The following is a 17,235-nucleotide window of genomic DNA, read 5'->3' as shown; positions in this document are numbered from 1 at the left end:
AGGGGCAGGCCTCTCATGGGCTTGAACAAAGGCTGGCACATCAACTTGAGGCAGGACCAAGTTCTTCCCCCTGCATCAAGGCTGGACAAGGTAACCAAGCATTGGGAACAGAGACAGGTCCTGATCTCACTGCTAGGAGCCTTACAAAGAGACCAAGCTACACAGTTGTCACACACACGCAGAGGGCCTAGGTCAGTCCTATGCAATCTTCCTAACTGTTGGTCCAGAGTCCATGAGCTCCCATGAGCTTAGGTCGCTGTCTCTGTGGGTTCCCCCATCATGTGTGACCTTGACCCTCCCCCCATCCCCCTCCCAGCTCACAAAATCCCTCCTCCCTTCTTCAGCAGGATTCCTGGAACTCAGTCCAGGGTTTGGTTGTAGATCTCTGCATCTGCTTCCATCAGTTACTGGATAAAGGCTCTCTGATAACAATTAGCGTAGTCACCAATCTGATTACAATAGATGGTCAGTTCAGACACCCTCTCCACCATTGCTAGGAGTCTTAGCTGGGTCATCCTTGTGAGTTCCTAGGGGTTTCTCTGGTACCAGGTTTCTCTCTAATCCCGAAATGGGCTCTCCTATTAAGACATCTTTTTCCTTACTTTTCCACTCTGTCTGGCCCCCAACCTTTCTCCTGCACCCAGTTTGCCCAGCCTGCTCCCTCAAGCTCCCATCCCCCGACCTTCCCAACCCTCGCCCCAGTTTATCCAGGAGACCCTTTGATGGAGAAGGGTCATCTGTCTATTGGTTAAGGTCATTTGTCTATCTGTTGTTTTTATTGGTTAATTAATAAAGAAATTGCTTGGCCTTTAATAGGACAGAAAATTAAGTAGGTGGAGTAAACAGAACAGAATGCTCGGAGAAAGAAGCCGAGTCAGGCAGTCGCCATGATTCTCCCATTCCAGACAGACGCAGGTTAAGATCTTTCCTGGTAAGCCAGCTCATGGTGCTATATAGAATATTAGAAATGGGTTAGATCGATATGTAAGAGCTAGCCAATAAGAGGTTAAAACTAATGGGCCAAACAATGTTTAAAAGAATACAGTTTCCATGTAATTATTTCGGGTAAAGCTAGCCAGGTGGCAGGAAGCAGCCCTGCCGCTCCCGCTACAACACCCCTTCCCAAGGAAATCCATATATCCCTCTTTGAACCCTCCTTGTTATCTAGCCTGTGGCACATGCCCTTAATCCTAGCACTTGTGAGGCAGTAGCAGGTGGATCTCTGAGTTCGAGGCCAGCCTGGTCTACAAAGTGAGTTCCAGGACAGCCAGGACTGCATGGTGAGTTCCTGGTAGAAGGAAGAAACCTGAATTTTTCGGCTTCACTTACACCATGGCTAGATCAGCAGTGGGAAAGATACAGGAGCTGGAGAGACAGCTGTCAGGCAATGATGTGCTTGCTGAACAAACACGAGGACCTGAGTTCAATCCTTGAAATCTACATAAAAAATCAGGCATGATGACACATGCAATCCCAGCACCAGGATGGGGGAGACCGTAGGATCCCTGGGGCTCGCTGGCCAACCAGCCTAACTACTTGGCAAGTTCCAGATCGATGAGAGGCTCTTTCTCAATCAAGGTGGATGGTTTTTTTCTAAGCAATGATACCAGAGGTTGGCCTCCACATGTGTGTGCATGCCACACACACACATACACACAGCACACATACACACATATGCACATACACGCACACATATCCCTACAAGTACATGTACTCACACAAACTCATACCTACATATGCCTATACACAAAGACAACCAGCAAACCCCATACGCCAAACTGGCCTGACCATGCCCATGGCCCTGTGGCTGGCTGCAACCCTGCACTGGCTCTTGTCTCCAAGTCTTCCTGGAGAAGAGAGGTGGAGGAAGAGGCGGGAACACGGTCTTTAAAGGATCTGGGAGGGTTCCTGGCATTTCAGTGTGTGACTATCCACCAACAGAAGCCATTCATGGCCAGGTTGAGGCTGTTTCTACTTCTGCTGCTGGCCCTGCCACCACAGCCCTCCTCCTTACTGCCATGGCCAGACACTGCACAGGGCACCATGGCAGGCCTGATCCTGACTGCGCTAGAGAAAGCCACCTTGTTCCTGGAGGACAGGCTGCCTAATATCAACCTGGACGGTGCTGTGGGATTCCAAGTGTTGGAAGGTATGTGAGCCTTGCTCCCGGATGGACGCTAGGAAAGCCCGTTCCCCCAGGACCTAAGACCCCAGGGCCTCCAACTGGATAAGGTGAAGACCCGGGGCTCTTCCTGAGAGTATAGTTCTCAACCAGCTCTTACCAAACTTTGTAGAATAAGGACTTAAAGGCAGTATGAGAAAATATTTGGCAATTATAGGCTTAGAAGGAAAAGATTCCTTTGGCAGCCCTTCCTGACAGGCTGGGAACAATAAGGAAATGTCACTCCCCTTGCCTAAGGGTGGCTGGAGACAAAACAGGAACTCTCCCCCAGATCTTGCCCCTACCTGGTTTCCTCCCCTTCTGCCAAAGGCAGCTAAAGGTCCTGAGAAAACAGTCAAGTGTTTGTTAGCTTTGGGAGGCATACAATCTGGAAGGAATGGGCTGGAACCTGGCCAAGAACAATGGTGTGCATGCATACAAGTACACATGTAGGTTGCAGTGAGGTCCTGCCCAAAGTGACAAAGATTCCATGCCTGGTGTCTGCCTAGGCTTGGGCAGTGGACATCTCCCGAGATTCCCATCCCCTCCAGGCTGAGATTAAGTGAGACAGAGACATATTCAGCAGTGCCAAATTCCTCTAGAAAAGATGCATGAGGTAGATGTGGTGATTGATCTGTGCTTGCAATCCTAGCGCTCAGGAGGCAGAGTCAGGTGGATCTTCATAAGTTCTAGGACAGCCAGGGCTATGTAGAGAGACCCTGTCTCAAAACAAAATCCAATAAAGAAACAAGGGAGGGAAAAGAAGAGGAAAGAGGAGGAGGAAGAGGAGGAGGAAGAGAGAGAGAGCAATTTTTCTCTGGCTGGCTGTCTTTCCTGTTAGGCACAGCAGGCACAATGCCAAGCTCCCCCTCCACCCGTATTTTTAGGTACCTGTGAAGATATCTTAAATGGTGGATGAGCAGACATTGGCCATAAGAACAAATCCATATCTCCAGATGCCCCTGCCAGTCTAGACTCCTCCTTGCTTATCCCTCACAGGCTGCATTTGCTGAGTCAATACAGAAAGTAAACTTCATGGGGCTGGAGAGATGGCTCAGAGGTTAAGAGCACTGACTGCTCTTCCAGAGGTCCTGAGTTCAATTCCCAGCAACCACATGGTGGCTCACAGCCATCTATAATGATCTGGTGCCCTCTTCTGGCCTGCAGGCATACATGCAGGCAGAATACTCTATATAATAAATAAATTTTTAAAAAAAGAAAATAAACTTCATTACATACTTTCTTCGTACAACAGAAAATGCTGTCTCCAGGCATTAGCTCACTTAATCCCTAAAACATCCTCCAAGAAGTAACAATTTCTCTCTTTTTTTTTTTTTTTTTTTTGGTTTTTCGAGACAGGGTTTCTCTGTGGCTTTGGAGCCTATCCTGAAACTAGCACTAGCTCTTATAGACCAGGATGGTCTCGAACTCACAGAGATCTGCCTGCCTCTGCCTCCCGAGTGCTGGGATTAAAGGTGTGCGCCACCACCGCCCGGCAGAAGTAACAATTTCTGATGATGAATGAAGAGAGATTAAGTGACTTTTTTCTAGCCAGTTGATGAAAAAGCATAGAGAACCGAGATTTGAACCCAAGCCCAATTCTATAATTCAAGTTGAGCTGTACCCACAGGCCAGATTCACTTTATAGGAGCCTTGTTTCCGCTCAGGTCCATGACTATAGCCTTGGGTGTTTCCCTGCACACATGTGGCCAGATGTTAGGATGGATGACTTCTCATATCCCCTTCTAGTGCAACTCCAAGGAGTCCAGAAAAAATGGGCTTCCGACCCCCTGCTGCAGCCTCTCAGCCTGCGTGCTGGACAGTTGGCCAACACACTGTCTGTTCTGCTCCAAAAATCCATCTTCTACCTCAGGAAGAGTGACCCCACATACCTAAGAGGTAAGAGCAGGGTGGGCCTATTGCATCATAGGTAGCATCCTTTGAAATACCTAGGTATGGGCATCTCCTGAAGCGAGGCCAGGTCGGGACAGTCCATACCAGTCATCAGGAAGCCACAGGTGACCCAGCCACTTCCTGACTTTAATCCTGATTTCCAGAGAGGCAGATCTAAAGTGGCCTGTCTCTTTGCACAGAGAACCTTAGTGCCTACCGTTCTGTATTTTGTATCAAAAAAAAAAAAAGTTCATCACCTTGTCCCCTTTAAGGATCCCACAGAGCAGTGGTTCTCAACCTTCCTAATGCTGGGGCCCTTTAATACAGTTCCCCATGTCGTGGTGACCCCCAACCATAAAACTATGTTCATTGTTACTTCATAACTGTAATCTGCTACTGTTATGAATCACAATGCAAATGTCTGTGTTTTCCAATGGTCTTAGTGACCTCTATAAAAGGGGATTGAGACCCACAGGTTGAGAACTGCTGCCACAGAAGCTCCTACCCTATAAGCCTCATTCATCAGACTTTTCTTTCCCACCTGCCAGTTCTCAAATAACTGTCATGGAGACTCAATATTAATTATAAGTGTTCAACCAATAGCACAGGCTTATTACTAACTAGCTCTTACAACTTAAATTAACCCATTTCTATTAATCTATGTACGGCCATGTGGCTCATGGCTTTACCTGTCCTCCAGTATGTCTTGCTCCCTCTGCCTCTTCTGGCAACTCCTCTGACTCCTCCCTTTTTCTTCCCAGAATTCTCCTAGTCTGGCTCTCCTGCCCAAACTCTCCTGCTCAGCTATAGACCAGTCAGCTCTTTATTAACTAATGAGAGTAATACATATTTACACTGCACAATTACTGTTCCACAGCAGTTCCTGGTGGGGATGGGGACACCAGTGCTTGCTGTGTGGCACTTTTCCTGAGAAGACATGAATGTCTGCTCACCCAAGATAGGAAATGATGACAGACCAAAACGGTGTTAGTGAACCAGTGAGTTTATTGGGATTACAAGCAGGAGTGTGGGCAAGGGGGAACTCACAGGAGTATAGAGGACTCACAGACAGCTTCATCAATGAAAGCCCATCCCAGCATGGATGCTGACTTACACAAGCCTGGAACTGTTACCATCTAGAGACCTAGGTCAGGTTCATTTCTCTGCTAGCTAAAGAGTTAAAAGGCAGGAAAACTCTGGAACACAGCAGGTAGCAGCTAGGAAGATCTTGGACAGCACAATCTACAGAGTGAACAGGTATGCACACAGCAAGACACAGGGGGCTCCCTTGCAAGGCAGAGGGGGCCTCTTCCGGAGGACTGGGGGCCTTAAGAGTCCTTGGTGACCTGGAATCAGTCCCCTTCCCTTAATTTAGGATTGGTCAATTTAGATAAAGAAAGGGAAGCTTCACGTAAGCATCCTGGTCCAGCCTTGAGCACATCTGACCAGACTGGACCAGGCACCAGGAGGAAGGCTCTACAGGCTGGAGAAGAAACACCCAGCCTTTGTCTCAGGTCAAAAGAATGAGGAAGAAGCGGTCACCTCAAATATCCATCATTCCCTGCGCCTGTCAGAGCTGTCTAGTTCCTGGTTCCTCAGAACCAACGAGCTCTCCACATGACTTGAAGTCGGCTTGACAGGCCACAGCCTCTTGCAGGCAGCTTGGGTGGTTTTAGCCTCCACACAGACGAAACTGTGTAGCAGAGAGACAGAGACCAGGCCTTTAACACCATACCCAGCCGTGCTGGATACCCCTGGCTGGGCAATGATTTCCTAAGAACACCACTGGACATCCCACCCAAGAGGTCCGGGACTTCCTACCACCACTTCACATTTCCACAGGATGCGGTGGATTTAGGCAAAGCCCGTCCGTAAATCCTTGCTATTGATTAGGGGAACCATGCATTCCCTGATAAGTGAGAGGCTTTCTACATCTGGTAAATTTCAGGGCCGCAGCAGCTTCCCTTTAGATGTTTCTAGACTTGTATATGTGTGTGAGTGTCTCACCTGCATATGTGTCTGAGTACCACATGCATGCCTGGTGTTCGCGAGCTGCGTATTTAGGCAAATCCTTTCCTCTAGTGATTAGGGGAAATGTTCCAGTTTTGCTGTTTTAGGAAAGGGGACCAAGGGCTGGGGACATAGCTCAGTTAGTAGTGTGCTTGCCCGAGCTCCCTCCCAGCACCGTGTAAGTCAGCTGTGGAGATACAAGCCCATCATCCCAGGTCCTGTGCAATAAGTCTGAGCCAGCCTGAGCTACCCTCAGCTGTGCAGTAAGTCTGAGCCAGCCTGGGCTACCCTCAGCTTGCAGTAAGTCTGAGCCAGCCTGAGCTACCCTCAGCTATACAGTAAGTCTGAGCCAGCCTGAGCTAAGTGAGAGCTGACGGAAGAAAGGCAAATTGGTATGATTCAAATGCTCAACCAGGCAAGGCTCAGGCTCTGCCACCTCTTGTGGGCGTAGGTCCCAGGAGGGCGTCCTGCCAGTTTTGTGTCCATCTGACAAAGGCTGGAACCGTTTATTTGGGAGGAGAAACTCAACACTAAGAAATGTCTCCATAATACGGCAGCACACACCTTTAAAATCCCAGCACTCAGAGGCAGAGGCCGGCGGATCTCTGTGAGTTTGGGGACAACCTGATCTACAGAGTGAGTTCCAGGACATCCAGGGCTGTTATAAGAGAAACCCTGTCTTGAAAAACCAAAATAAATAATAAATTAAAAAGATTTGCCTGGAGGAGAGTCTATGGTTGGTGATTGATGGGTGTGGGAGGGCCCATCTCACTGCGAGTGGTATCACTCTGGTCCTGGGTGTTCTAAGAAAGCAGGCTGAGCAAGCACTCCTCCCTGGCCTCTGTATAAAGTTTCCTGTCCTGATTCCCCTTAGTGGCAGGGTGGGACCTGAGAGGTAAAGGTGAAATAAACCCTTTCCTTCCCAAGTTGCTTTCGGTCACAGTGTTCTATCACGGCAGTGGATGCTCCACAGAGCGGCATCCTCTTTCTGGGCTTGGAATAGTCATCAGCACTGTAGCACTTGGTTCCTGACCACTTGGCACACTTCCTTCCTCTCCTTCTCTGCAGAGTTCCAACCAAGCCTTCAGCCTGGATTTTGGAAGCTGCCCCACGCCTGGACCCGCACCAATGCCTCCCTGGTCTACCCCCGGCTGGAGCCTGTGGATTCGTTCTCAGAGGAAAGCAGCGATGCATGTCTGGTGCAGCTGCTAGGAACAGGGTGGGTCCCCTGTCTCCCCAGTACCTAAAAGCCCCATCGTGTCCTCAAAGCCACAACCAGAGTTTTGAGTAAACGCAGGTGCCTGTGCGCAGGTATCAGCAGGCCTCTCCCGCCCAGCTCCATGCAATTCAGACCTCACTTTCCCTGGACCACAGCGTTTGAACTCCTCCCCAAAGTGCCCCCGCCCCCGTGTCGTCGCCTCTCCCGCTCACCGTGTGGCCGCCGCACCCCGCCCTCCCCTTGCTCGCACCCCGCCCCTTGCTCGCCACGCAGGAATAAGCTTCAATCTCCGCCAGGCCCCGCAGGGCCCCAGCACCTCCCGTCCGGCCTCTTGGGGCAGTACTGAGCACAGTTGTACTCCCCACTTCCGTCGGCAGCTGACAGGCTTGCGGGAAGGTCTAGGGCATTTTAGTGCAGGGGGCAGAGCAGGATGGAGGGGGCATTGTCTTCTTAGCCTCCTTCAGAGAAATACCAAGCCACAGCTGACCCACAGAGGGGCTGCACTCTAGGTAGTACCTCTATTGTCAGTTAGGGTATGAGTAAGTACGCTGAGCCCAGATCACACTCTCCAGTTTGCAGGGTTTGAATGGTTCTTTATTTAGGAGACTGATGGAAAAGATACTTGGGGACTCCACGGAGTGATAGGAAGTCTCAAACACTGGTGGCTGGCCAAGCCCAGGACAGTTCCGCAGTGCCTCCTCTGAGCTAGACCATGACCAAGACACAGCCAGTCATGGTATCAGATACCTGTAGTCCCAGCAGGCAAGATGGCTGAGACGGGACTGAGCTACAGAATGAGACCTTGTCTCAAAACAAAGTAAGACTTGGGACACTTGTATTTTAATTGGCAACCCAGTGCCCAGCCCAGAACCTTCACCCTAACAATCACAGAGGGAGACATGGGGTGTGCAGACTCAGGGTAGGATGGGAGGGAGCACTGTCCTCATCAGCCTGGCTTGTCTTTCTGCAGGACAGACAGCAGCCAGCCTTGCAGGCTCTCCAATTTCTGCAGAACCCTTATGACTAAGACCGGCTGCTCAGACTACAGCCTGTCCCACCAGCTGCTCTTCTTCCTCTGGGCCAGAATGGTAAGTGCTATGCAGAGAAAGCCAGTTCTCAACTCGTTTTCCCCTCCCACAGCCTCCTCCTGAGAGGCTCCCTGGACCACGCCATCTAGCAGCACTTGGTGCTGCCTTAGAGCGCCACCTAGTGTTTGTTCTCTTGTCAGGCCCTACCACTACTTACCTACAGTGCCCACCCAAGCAAAGTCCCCTCTATGGGTAGTGTCCAACCTATACATGTGGGGCAGCACAAAACTGTAATCCCACTTCAAACACTGCGAAGTCTTCTGAGATTCCTTTGCAACTCTACTGTGCAAATCAGCTCAGAAGGTCAAAAGGTTGGACACACCTGCATGGCTATCCCTTTCTGGAAAAAGACTTTGAGGCTCAGAAAGGCTAATGAGCGAGCCACGGTCACTCAGTTTTTAACTGACCAAGCCAGAACGTAAGCTGACTCCGCTACAAAGACGGGAGTGTGGCTGGGGAAGGAGGAGAGACCTTCTTCCAAACACAGCCCTTGCAAGACCAGCTCAGAGCTGCAGGCCTTCCCTGACTGAGCATGTATCTCCCACATACCCACTTCCTCGTCTCCTGCTGTCTGTCTGTCCCCCAGCAAGGGTGCACAGAGGGGCTGTTCCACCAGAGCCAGCACTACATTGACATCTTCTGTGCGAACATGATGGAACTGAACCGGAGAGCTGAGGCCGTCGGATATACCTACCGCACCCGAGACCTCTTCATGGAAAACAGTGAGCCTAGCCTCGTGGTAGAGGAGGGGGCTGCTGACATGGGGCTGCATGCACACACCCCAGACTGCTGAGTTAATCAAGTAAGCACAGGAGATACAGGCCTGGGGATGCGGCTTAGTCAATAAAGGGCACGGTTTGCAGGCATGAGGACCTGCGTTTGATCCCCAGGACTCCTGTGGAAAAGCCAGCAATGGTGACAGGTGACACATGCTGATAATCCTAAGGCAGAGGAGGCAGGGACAGGCAAATCCCTGGTACTGAGGAGGTGGAGACAGATGGATCCCCCAGACTTGGTGAGCACCCAGCTTTAGTGAATGAGCAAGTCCAAGAAACCAAGAGATCCTGTCTTGAAAAGTAAGATGGGGCTGGTTAGATGGTTCAGGGGGTAAAAAGGCACCCACCTTAAGCCAGAGGACATAAATTCAGTCCCCGAGATCCACATGGTGGAAGAAGAGAATCAGCTTCCAAAGGTTGTCCTCTGACCTCTCCACACATGCCATGGCACACACATGCCACGGCACACACATGCCACGGCACACACATGCCCACACACAATAAGAAAATAAACAATAAGGTGGACAACTTTGTAGAAATGATGCTGTAGTTAACCTCTGACCTCCACATATGCTTGCAACATATTGCTTATTAGGGGCTTAAATGTAACCAATCATTGTCTGTTTGTCACAGTGACTACTCTTTGTCTACCAAGTCTAATCTACTGAGGGAGTTCTGGATAGACTGACCAACTGACAGACAAACAGACACACAGACACACACACACACACACACACACACACACACACACCAGGGTCTTGGAGATAAAGAGAAAAGGAGCCCTGAGTGACTGCTTCTTTCTAAACACCTCCACCAAGCCTGACTCCAGCAGCCCTGTGATAGGACTGGAAGGACAGGACTAGGGCCTGGGAGCCTCTGGGGGCCAAGACAGCACATCCTTCGAGGCCCTGTAATCCTAGAGCAGAGAAAGAGTCAGGCAGGTCCCTTAAGCACCCCCTTCTGTGGTGACCCCAGGACACAGTGGTGGAGACAGGCCTACAGAGGCACCTTGGTGTGTGTTTGCAGTCATGTTCTGCGGTATGGCCGGCTTCTCTGACTTCTACAAGCTGCGCTGGCTGGAGGCTATTCTCAGCTGGCAGAAGCCCCAGCTGGGATGCTTCGGGAAGCCTGGTGAGTTGCCCATCTGCCCTGCCTAGGAGAAGGGTTGGTGGGGTTTCAGTTGTGGGTCACTCAAGAAACGAGTGCATGGGCACTGAGCACTAACTGTGATGTAATGATGGAGGTGGGTGTTGTATCTTATCTGTTGCTTTCATTGGTTAAGTAATAAAGAAAACTGTTTGGCCCTCTGATAGGGTAGAATTTAGATAGGCAGAGTAAACAGAACAGAATGTTGGGAGAAAGAAGCTGAGTCAGAGAATCGTCATGGTTCTCCCACTCCAGACAGACACAGGTTAAGATCTTCCCTAGTAAGCCACCTCGTGGGCTACACAGATTATTAAAAATGGGTTAGATAAATATGTAAGAGCTAGCCAATAAGAGGCTGGAACTAATGGGCCAAGCAGTGTTTAAAAGAATACAGTTTCCGTGTAATTATTTCGGGGCATAAACTAGCTGGTGGCCAGGAGCCAGGCGGCGGGGACACAACCCCGCCGCTCATATTACAACAATGTAGAACACATGTGTGTGTGCACAGGCAAGCACACACATGGGTGATAGGCTTGGCAGCCAGTCCTGTGAGGAAGCTTGGCCCGCTGCATGTGTGTTGATAAATTCATTCCTTCAGTGTTTCCTGAGCATCTGTGAAGCTCCAGACATGATACAGAAACCCCTTCCACATACAGATGTGGTCATGCCAAGTTCTGCCAAGAGCTGGAAAAGAACACTGGGGAAGGCTCTTTAGACAGACTTAGCGGGGAAGACCACCCAGACGGGGTGACAGTCTAGAAGCCCGAGATGAGCCTCTTCCAACCATGCGACACGTGACAGTAGGTTATCTTCAATTTTCCCATCTGAAAATACATAAGCATAAGAATCACCACCTCCAGGAACACCCAGATTGTGCCCACCACAGGACAGGTTCCCGGGAAGTGCCAGTATCTCCATGAGAAGCTTGGGGTCCTTAAAGCAGCAACTGCCTTTGAGATAAGAAGAAAGCTAAGGCTTGGTGATGCACTAAGGTGTTAGACACAGTGATGCGCTAAGACATGGTGATGCTCTAAGACACGGTGATGCACTAAGACACGGTGATACGCTAAGACACGGTGATATGCTAAGGCACGGTGATGCGCTAGGGCAAGGTGATACGCTAAGACACAGTGATGCTCTAAGACACGGTGATGCGCTAAGACAGGGTGATGCGCTAAGACACGGTGATGCGCTAAGACACGGTGATGTGGTAAGACACGGTGATGTGGTAAGGCACGGTGATGTGGTAAGGCGAGGTGACATGCTAAGGCATGGTGACATGCCAAAGAAATGGTGGTGCAGCTCTGCCATCCTTTCCACTGAAGAGACTGAGGTTGGAGGATCAGAACTCCAAGGCCTGCCTGGCCTGAGCAATTTAGTGAGACCCTGCCTAAAGTAACAGTGGGGAGAGGACTTCAAGTAGGCTTAGGATATAAAGACCTTTGCCACCAAGTATGATGAGCTAGTCCCACATGGTAGAAGAGAATTGACTCCCAGGAGTTGTCTTCTGACCTCTACACACACGCCATATGTCACCCTTAAATAATTAAATGTAATAATAATTTTTTTTTTTTGGTTTCTCAAGACAGGGTTTCTCTGTAGCTTTGGAGCCTGTCCTGGAACTAGCTCTTGTAGACCAGGCTGGCCTCGAACTCCCAGAGATCTGCCAGCCTCTGCCTCCTGAGTGCAGGGATTAAAGGCGTGTGCCACCACTGCCTGGCTAGTAATTTTATTTTCAATTTATCTGTATGTATATGAGTGTTTTTCTGCATATATGTCTGTGTACCATACATATGTGGTGTCCACAGAGGCCTGAAGAGAACTCAGGTCCTCTAGGACTTCAGTTACAGAGGGTTGTGAGCTGCCATTTTGGTGCTGGGAATCAAACCTGGGTTCTCTGGGAGAGCAGGAAGTGCTCTTGACTGCTCTTGACTGCTGAGCCGTTTCTCCAGCCCCAATAATCATTTTAAAAAGGGCTAGGTGGCAGAGTGCAGGCCCAGCGTGTGCAAGACTCCAGATTCAACCCAAGTACCACAAAAATAAATAAACAAAATGATTAAGTAAAAGAAGTTTCAAAAACAGCTTACTCACATTTATTATACCAATGCTTGGGAGGATGAGGCAGGAGGATTGCTATAAATTCTAGGCCTGCTTGTACTACAGAGTGAGAACCTACCTCAAAACAACAACTTGGCCTGGTGGCACACGCCTTTAATCCCAGCACTAGGGAGGCAGAGGCAGGCAGATCTCTGTGAGTTCAAGACCAGTCTGGTCTACAGACAGTGTACCAGGAGAGTCAGCTACATAGCAAGACACGTGCCTCAACAAACCAAAAAAAAAAATTATTATTACGATAGTTCATAAAATGAAGAGTCCTAGGACACTTTAAGAGTGAGTGTCAGATAGGAGACCGTCTAGAGGTTCTGATTTAGGGGGTGGAGCTTAGAGGACAAGCATGGCTCTGTGGTGGACCCTGCAGACAGGCACAGGAAGAAACCTCTAGAACAGTGGTTCTCAATCTTTCTAGTGCTGCGACCCTTTATTACAGTTCCTCATGTTGTGGTGACCCCAACCATAAAACCATTTCATTGCTACTTCCTAAGTGTAATTTTGCTACTGTTACAAACTGTAATGTAAATATTCAATATGTAGGCTGATACACAATTACCAAAGGGGTTGCAACCAAGGGTTTATAACCCTGCTCTAAGTCCCTAAAGGGTCAGGAGAAGAGGCTTATTGAGTGGGAGTTATCCTGAGAGCTTTGCCTTTGGCTCTTCTCCAGATGCAAAGGGGGAGCTTCCGGAAGACACACCACATCGGCAGGGCGTTCTGAGAAGAGTACGGAGACGGGAAAAAATGTTCACAGGTAACAAACACCCAGGGGTTCAGTTACCCATTACCCAGGCAATCAAAGCTCTTACCTGATTGGTGGTTGTCGTTTTCCCCAGTACAAGGGGATAAGACCAAGGGTCTAGAGCATCGCACTGAGTGCTCTACTACTGAGCTTTCCCACCTCTGTTTGCTCCCGTCTGACAGTTCGCCCTCAGTGGAAAGGGGTCTGAGCCTTACCTGCAGGGGGCATCTATGATGTGCAGGACACCAATATGCCGACACTGTGCCTGGCAGATCGGCTGGGGGAGACCCATAAAGTATTCCTGGTGAAGTGTGTTGAGCAAAGAGCCAAGTTTGCTCCGAGCACTTCTCTCCCCTCCACAGACGGCTGCTCTTGCCACAACACAGCCACCGCGGTCGCAGCCCTGGGTGGCTTTCTCTACATCCTGGCAGAATTCCACCCAGACAATGGAGAGCCACATCCACCCGCACAGTCACCAGAGAGCAGCTATCAAGATGGCACTCCCAATGCCTGAGGGCCAGAGGACTGGCATGTCTTCTTAGATCCTGGGGTCAGGGGTCACATGCCAAGGGGGCATCTGGGGAAAGTGAGCAGCTATAATCCCATTGCCACATGTGGGTATTTAGAAGTCTTGAGAGCGGGTCAGGAAAGACAGGACTGGAGAACGGGGTGGACCCGAGGTCAGCAGAATACACACAGCACAACTACAGCCGAGTCTTCTGTCTTTTTGTATACATATCGGATCGTTCATTTGCTTGTTTGTTGAGATGGGATCTCCCTGTGCATTCCTGGCTGGACTGCAACTCAGAGCCCTGCCTGCTTCTGCCTCCCAGGAGCTGAGATCAAAGGTGCCCATCCAGCTGTGTATCAGATCTTGATGTGTACTTCAGACTGGGCACACGATCCTCCTGCCTCCACTTCCAGAGTGCTAGGATCACAGGTGTGTGCTGCCACACCCTGTTGGGAGTGGAGTCTGGGTTCTCAGTCCTAAGGACGGTCTCGGATGACTGCGGGGTCTCTGTTTCACATCCCCACTCGGAGTCAGCTCAGATCCTGAATGAAGCCAGGGTCCTACTCTGTTCTCTGCAGCTGTGAGAGAACCTGAGTCTGGGAGACTTACAGGCAATGGAGACTTGTTTGGTCTACCGTTCTGGAGTCTGTGAGATGCAGGGGCATGGTACCGGCATCAAGTGGGAGCCTGTGCATTGCTTCATAGCATAGCAGAAGGGCAGAGAACATGCGTGAGGCAGAGATGGGGAGAGAGACTGCAGTAAGCCAGACCCATGCCATGATAATGAACACTCCTGACAAGCATGACATGAATCCTACCAGGAGCACCTAGAACCGAATCTCCTCCTAACAGTCCCTGTCTTAGTGTAGGTTTTTATTGCTGTGAAGAGACACCATGACCACAGCAACTCTTATAAAGAAAATGTTTAATTGGGGTGGCTCACTTACAGTTTCAGAGGCTCAGTCCATTACCTTCATAACGGGATCATAGCGGCGTGCAGGCAGATGTGATGCTGGGGCTGAGAGTGCTACATCTTGCAGGCAACAGGAAGACAAGTGAAAGTCACACTGAGGGAAGTTTGGGCAAAAGAGACTCAAAGCCCCCACAGCCCCACTCCCCACCCGTCCCACACACTTCCCTCCACAAGGTCACACCTTCTAATAGTGCCACTCCCTTTGGGGACCATTTTCGTTCAAAACTCCACTGTCCTACCTCACACCTCACGTTCTGTCATTTTGCTTTGGTTTGGGTGTTGTTGGGTGGTGGTGGTGTTTTTCTAAAACAGCATCTGGCGCCATAGCCCATGTTAGCCTCAAACGCAGCGCTCCTCCTGAGCCTCAGTCTCCCAATTACTAGGGAGTACAGGTGTGTGCTACCGTGCCTGGCCTGAGGTCCCACTTCTTAAAACTGCTGGAGGAGTGATGAAATTACAGTGTGGTGGCTGGGGTGTGTTCCTGAGTGGAGTGCTCACCTAACCTGTGTGAAGCCTTGGGATCAATCCCCAGCACTGTAGAAACCAGGTTTATGGTGTGTGCCTGCAATCCCAGCACTCAGGAGTGGAAACAAAAATATCAGAAACTCAAAATCATCCTTGGTTCCATAGGGAGTTTGAGGCCAGCCCTGGCTAGGAGACCTCATCTCAGAAACATGAACCAGGAAGCTGCGAGACAGCTCAGCAGTGAAGAGCACTCGTTCTTTCCGAAGGTTCACTTCCAGCACCAACATGGCAGGCAGCTCACAGCTGCCTGTCATTCCAGTTCCAAGGGACCCAGCATCCTCTCTGAACTCTGCACGTACCACCTACAAATGCACACACACGTGTCCTCAAGTTGTCCTCTGAACAAAAAAGGGGGGCACTCATGCATGCGTACCCACTCACACACACACACACACACACACACACACAAGTATAATTAAAAGTTTTTAATTGCCAGGCGTGGTGGTGCACGCCTTTAATCCCAGCGCTTAGGAGGCAAAGGCAGGTTGGATCTCTGTGAGTTCAAAGTCAGCCTGATCTACAGAGTGAGTTCCAGGACAGCCAGCGATACACGCAAAAAAAAAAAAAAAAAAAAAAAACTTGTCTTAAAAAAAACCAAAATAATTAAAAATTAATAAAAGATAAATTGCAAGGTGAGTTCTATAGAAAACCTTCAAACTGTGGCACCTTCACCACTATGAATGCCTGTCTATTCTGATATGAACACTGCATCTTTCCCAGAAGAGGAGAGGCTGAGAACAGTCTGTGACCACGAGAGATGGCTCATGCCGATTTTTACATCCTGTGCAATGAACTCTGAAGTATTCTGAGGGCATGGAATCCTGAGGGCATTGTATCTTGAGGTCATGGCGGCCTGGGGGTATGGTGGATGCAGCCACAGCACTGCACAAACGCAGTGCACACTGCCCAGTGGTCAGTGCTGTGGCTTTGTGCACAGGCTCCAGTGTTCTGTGTCATTGGACAAAGTCCCTGACTTCTCTGTGACTCAGTTTCCTCTCCTGTAACATCAGGATGATGACATCACCTATCTCAGTATGATGTTCACAGCATGAAGATGATGCCAAAAACTGCCTGTCGCACTAAGGGCCAAGCAAGTGTCATCTGGGGTTATGAGGTTAGAACGTCACAGACTGAGGGGAGGGTCCAACACATCAACAGGGGCAGCTGGCTTTCTGAAGCAGCTCCCTGTCTCGGTTCTTCCTCTCTTCTGGCTCAGGAAGGTATCTAAATGTTTTAGCATGTCAGAGAAGATCTTCCAGGACATTGTTAGGGTCCAGTACCATCTGTAGGGATGACGGCACTGTAAACACTGCTTGCACCAGGTTCAAGAGCAGAAGACAAGCTCCCAACTCAGTCTTAATCCAGAGGTGCTTTGACCCCACTAACCTGCTTTGCCATGAGTGGAAAGGCTGCTGATATCCTTAGGTGACAGCTGAGCCACACCGGAGCCTGGGAGTTAGCATGTCCCTTGTCTAGTCAGCCAAGCATGGTGGCACCTGAAATCCCAGCTCTTGGGAGGTGGAGAAAAGAGGATCAGGAGCCTTAGGTCATCTTTGGCTACACACTGAGTTCAAGACTAGCCTGTACTACTTGAGACCATGTCTCAAAAAGCCAAAAGGGAACTAGCTATGCAAGCCTGACAACCCAATTTCAATCCTTCCATTAAAAACAAACAAACAAAAACCAGATATGGATGGGGCCTGTCTTTAGTCCTAGCACTTGGGAGGCAGAGGCAGGCTGATCGCTGAGTTCCAGGCTAGCCCTATTAGCTAGATCTTGTCTCAAAAATAAACAGATGTGGGATCTACAAGATGATGTACCAAGTAAAGACACTTGCCTGAATTTGATCCTGAGGACCATCCTACAGTAGAAGGAGAGAGCCCATTCCCTCAAACTGTCATCTGACCTTCACACCTGTGCCTTGGCGTGCACACGAACCCACAAGCCCCTACACACAGCTGGGGTGGTGTATATCTGCAATTCCAGCATTCCTACCTGGAGACAGGAGGCAGAGACAGAGACTCTCCTAAAAGTCCAGTGGCCAACTAGACTCGACAGCACAGGAGCAGAAATGAGAAA

The 17,235-nt window shown here is 49.8% G+C and overlaps 1 protein-coding gene across 1 annotated transcript; it reads left to right on the top strand.

Annotated features, from left to right (window-relative positions):
• Positions 1-1,809: 1,809 nt before the first annotated feature.
• C7H16orf89 (chromosome 7 C16orf89 homolog) lies at positions 1,810-14,173 on the top strand. Its single transcript, XM_005349274.3, has 8 exons — positions 1,810-2,149; positions 3,911-4,060; positions 7,133-7,283; positions 8,254-8,371; positions 8,958-9,093; positions 10,174-10,278; positions 13,076-13,159; positions 13,510-14,173. Exons 1-8 carry the CDS (start codon positions 1,951-1,953, stop codon positions 13,659-13,661), a joined length of 1,095 nt encoding a protein of 364 aa, XP_005349331.1. The 5' UTR covers positions 1,810-1,950; the 3' UTR covers positions 13,662-14,173.
• The last annotated feature ends 3,062 nt before the right edge of the window (positions 14,174-17,235 follow it).

This window comes from Microtus ochrogaster, chromosome 7 (assembly GCF_000317375.1).
Source record: "Microtus ochrogaster isolate Prairie Vole_2 chromosome 7, MicOch1.0, whole genome shotgun sequence".
Lineage (NCBI taxonomy): Eukaryota > Metazoa > Chordata > Mammalia > Rodentia > Cricetidae > Microtus > Microtus ochrogaster.
Note: the sequence above shows the minus strand (reverse complement) of the source record. Positions and strands in the feature narration are given on the sequence as shown.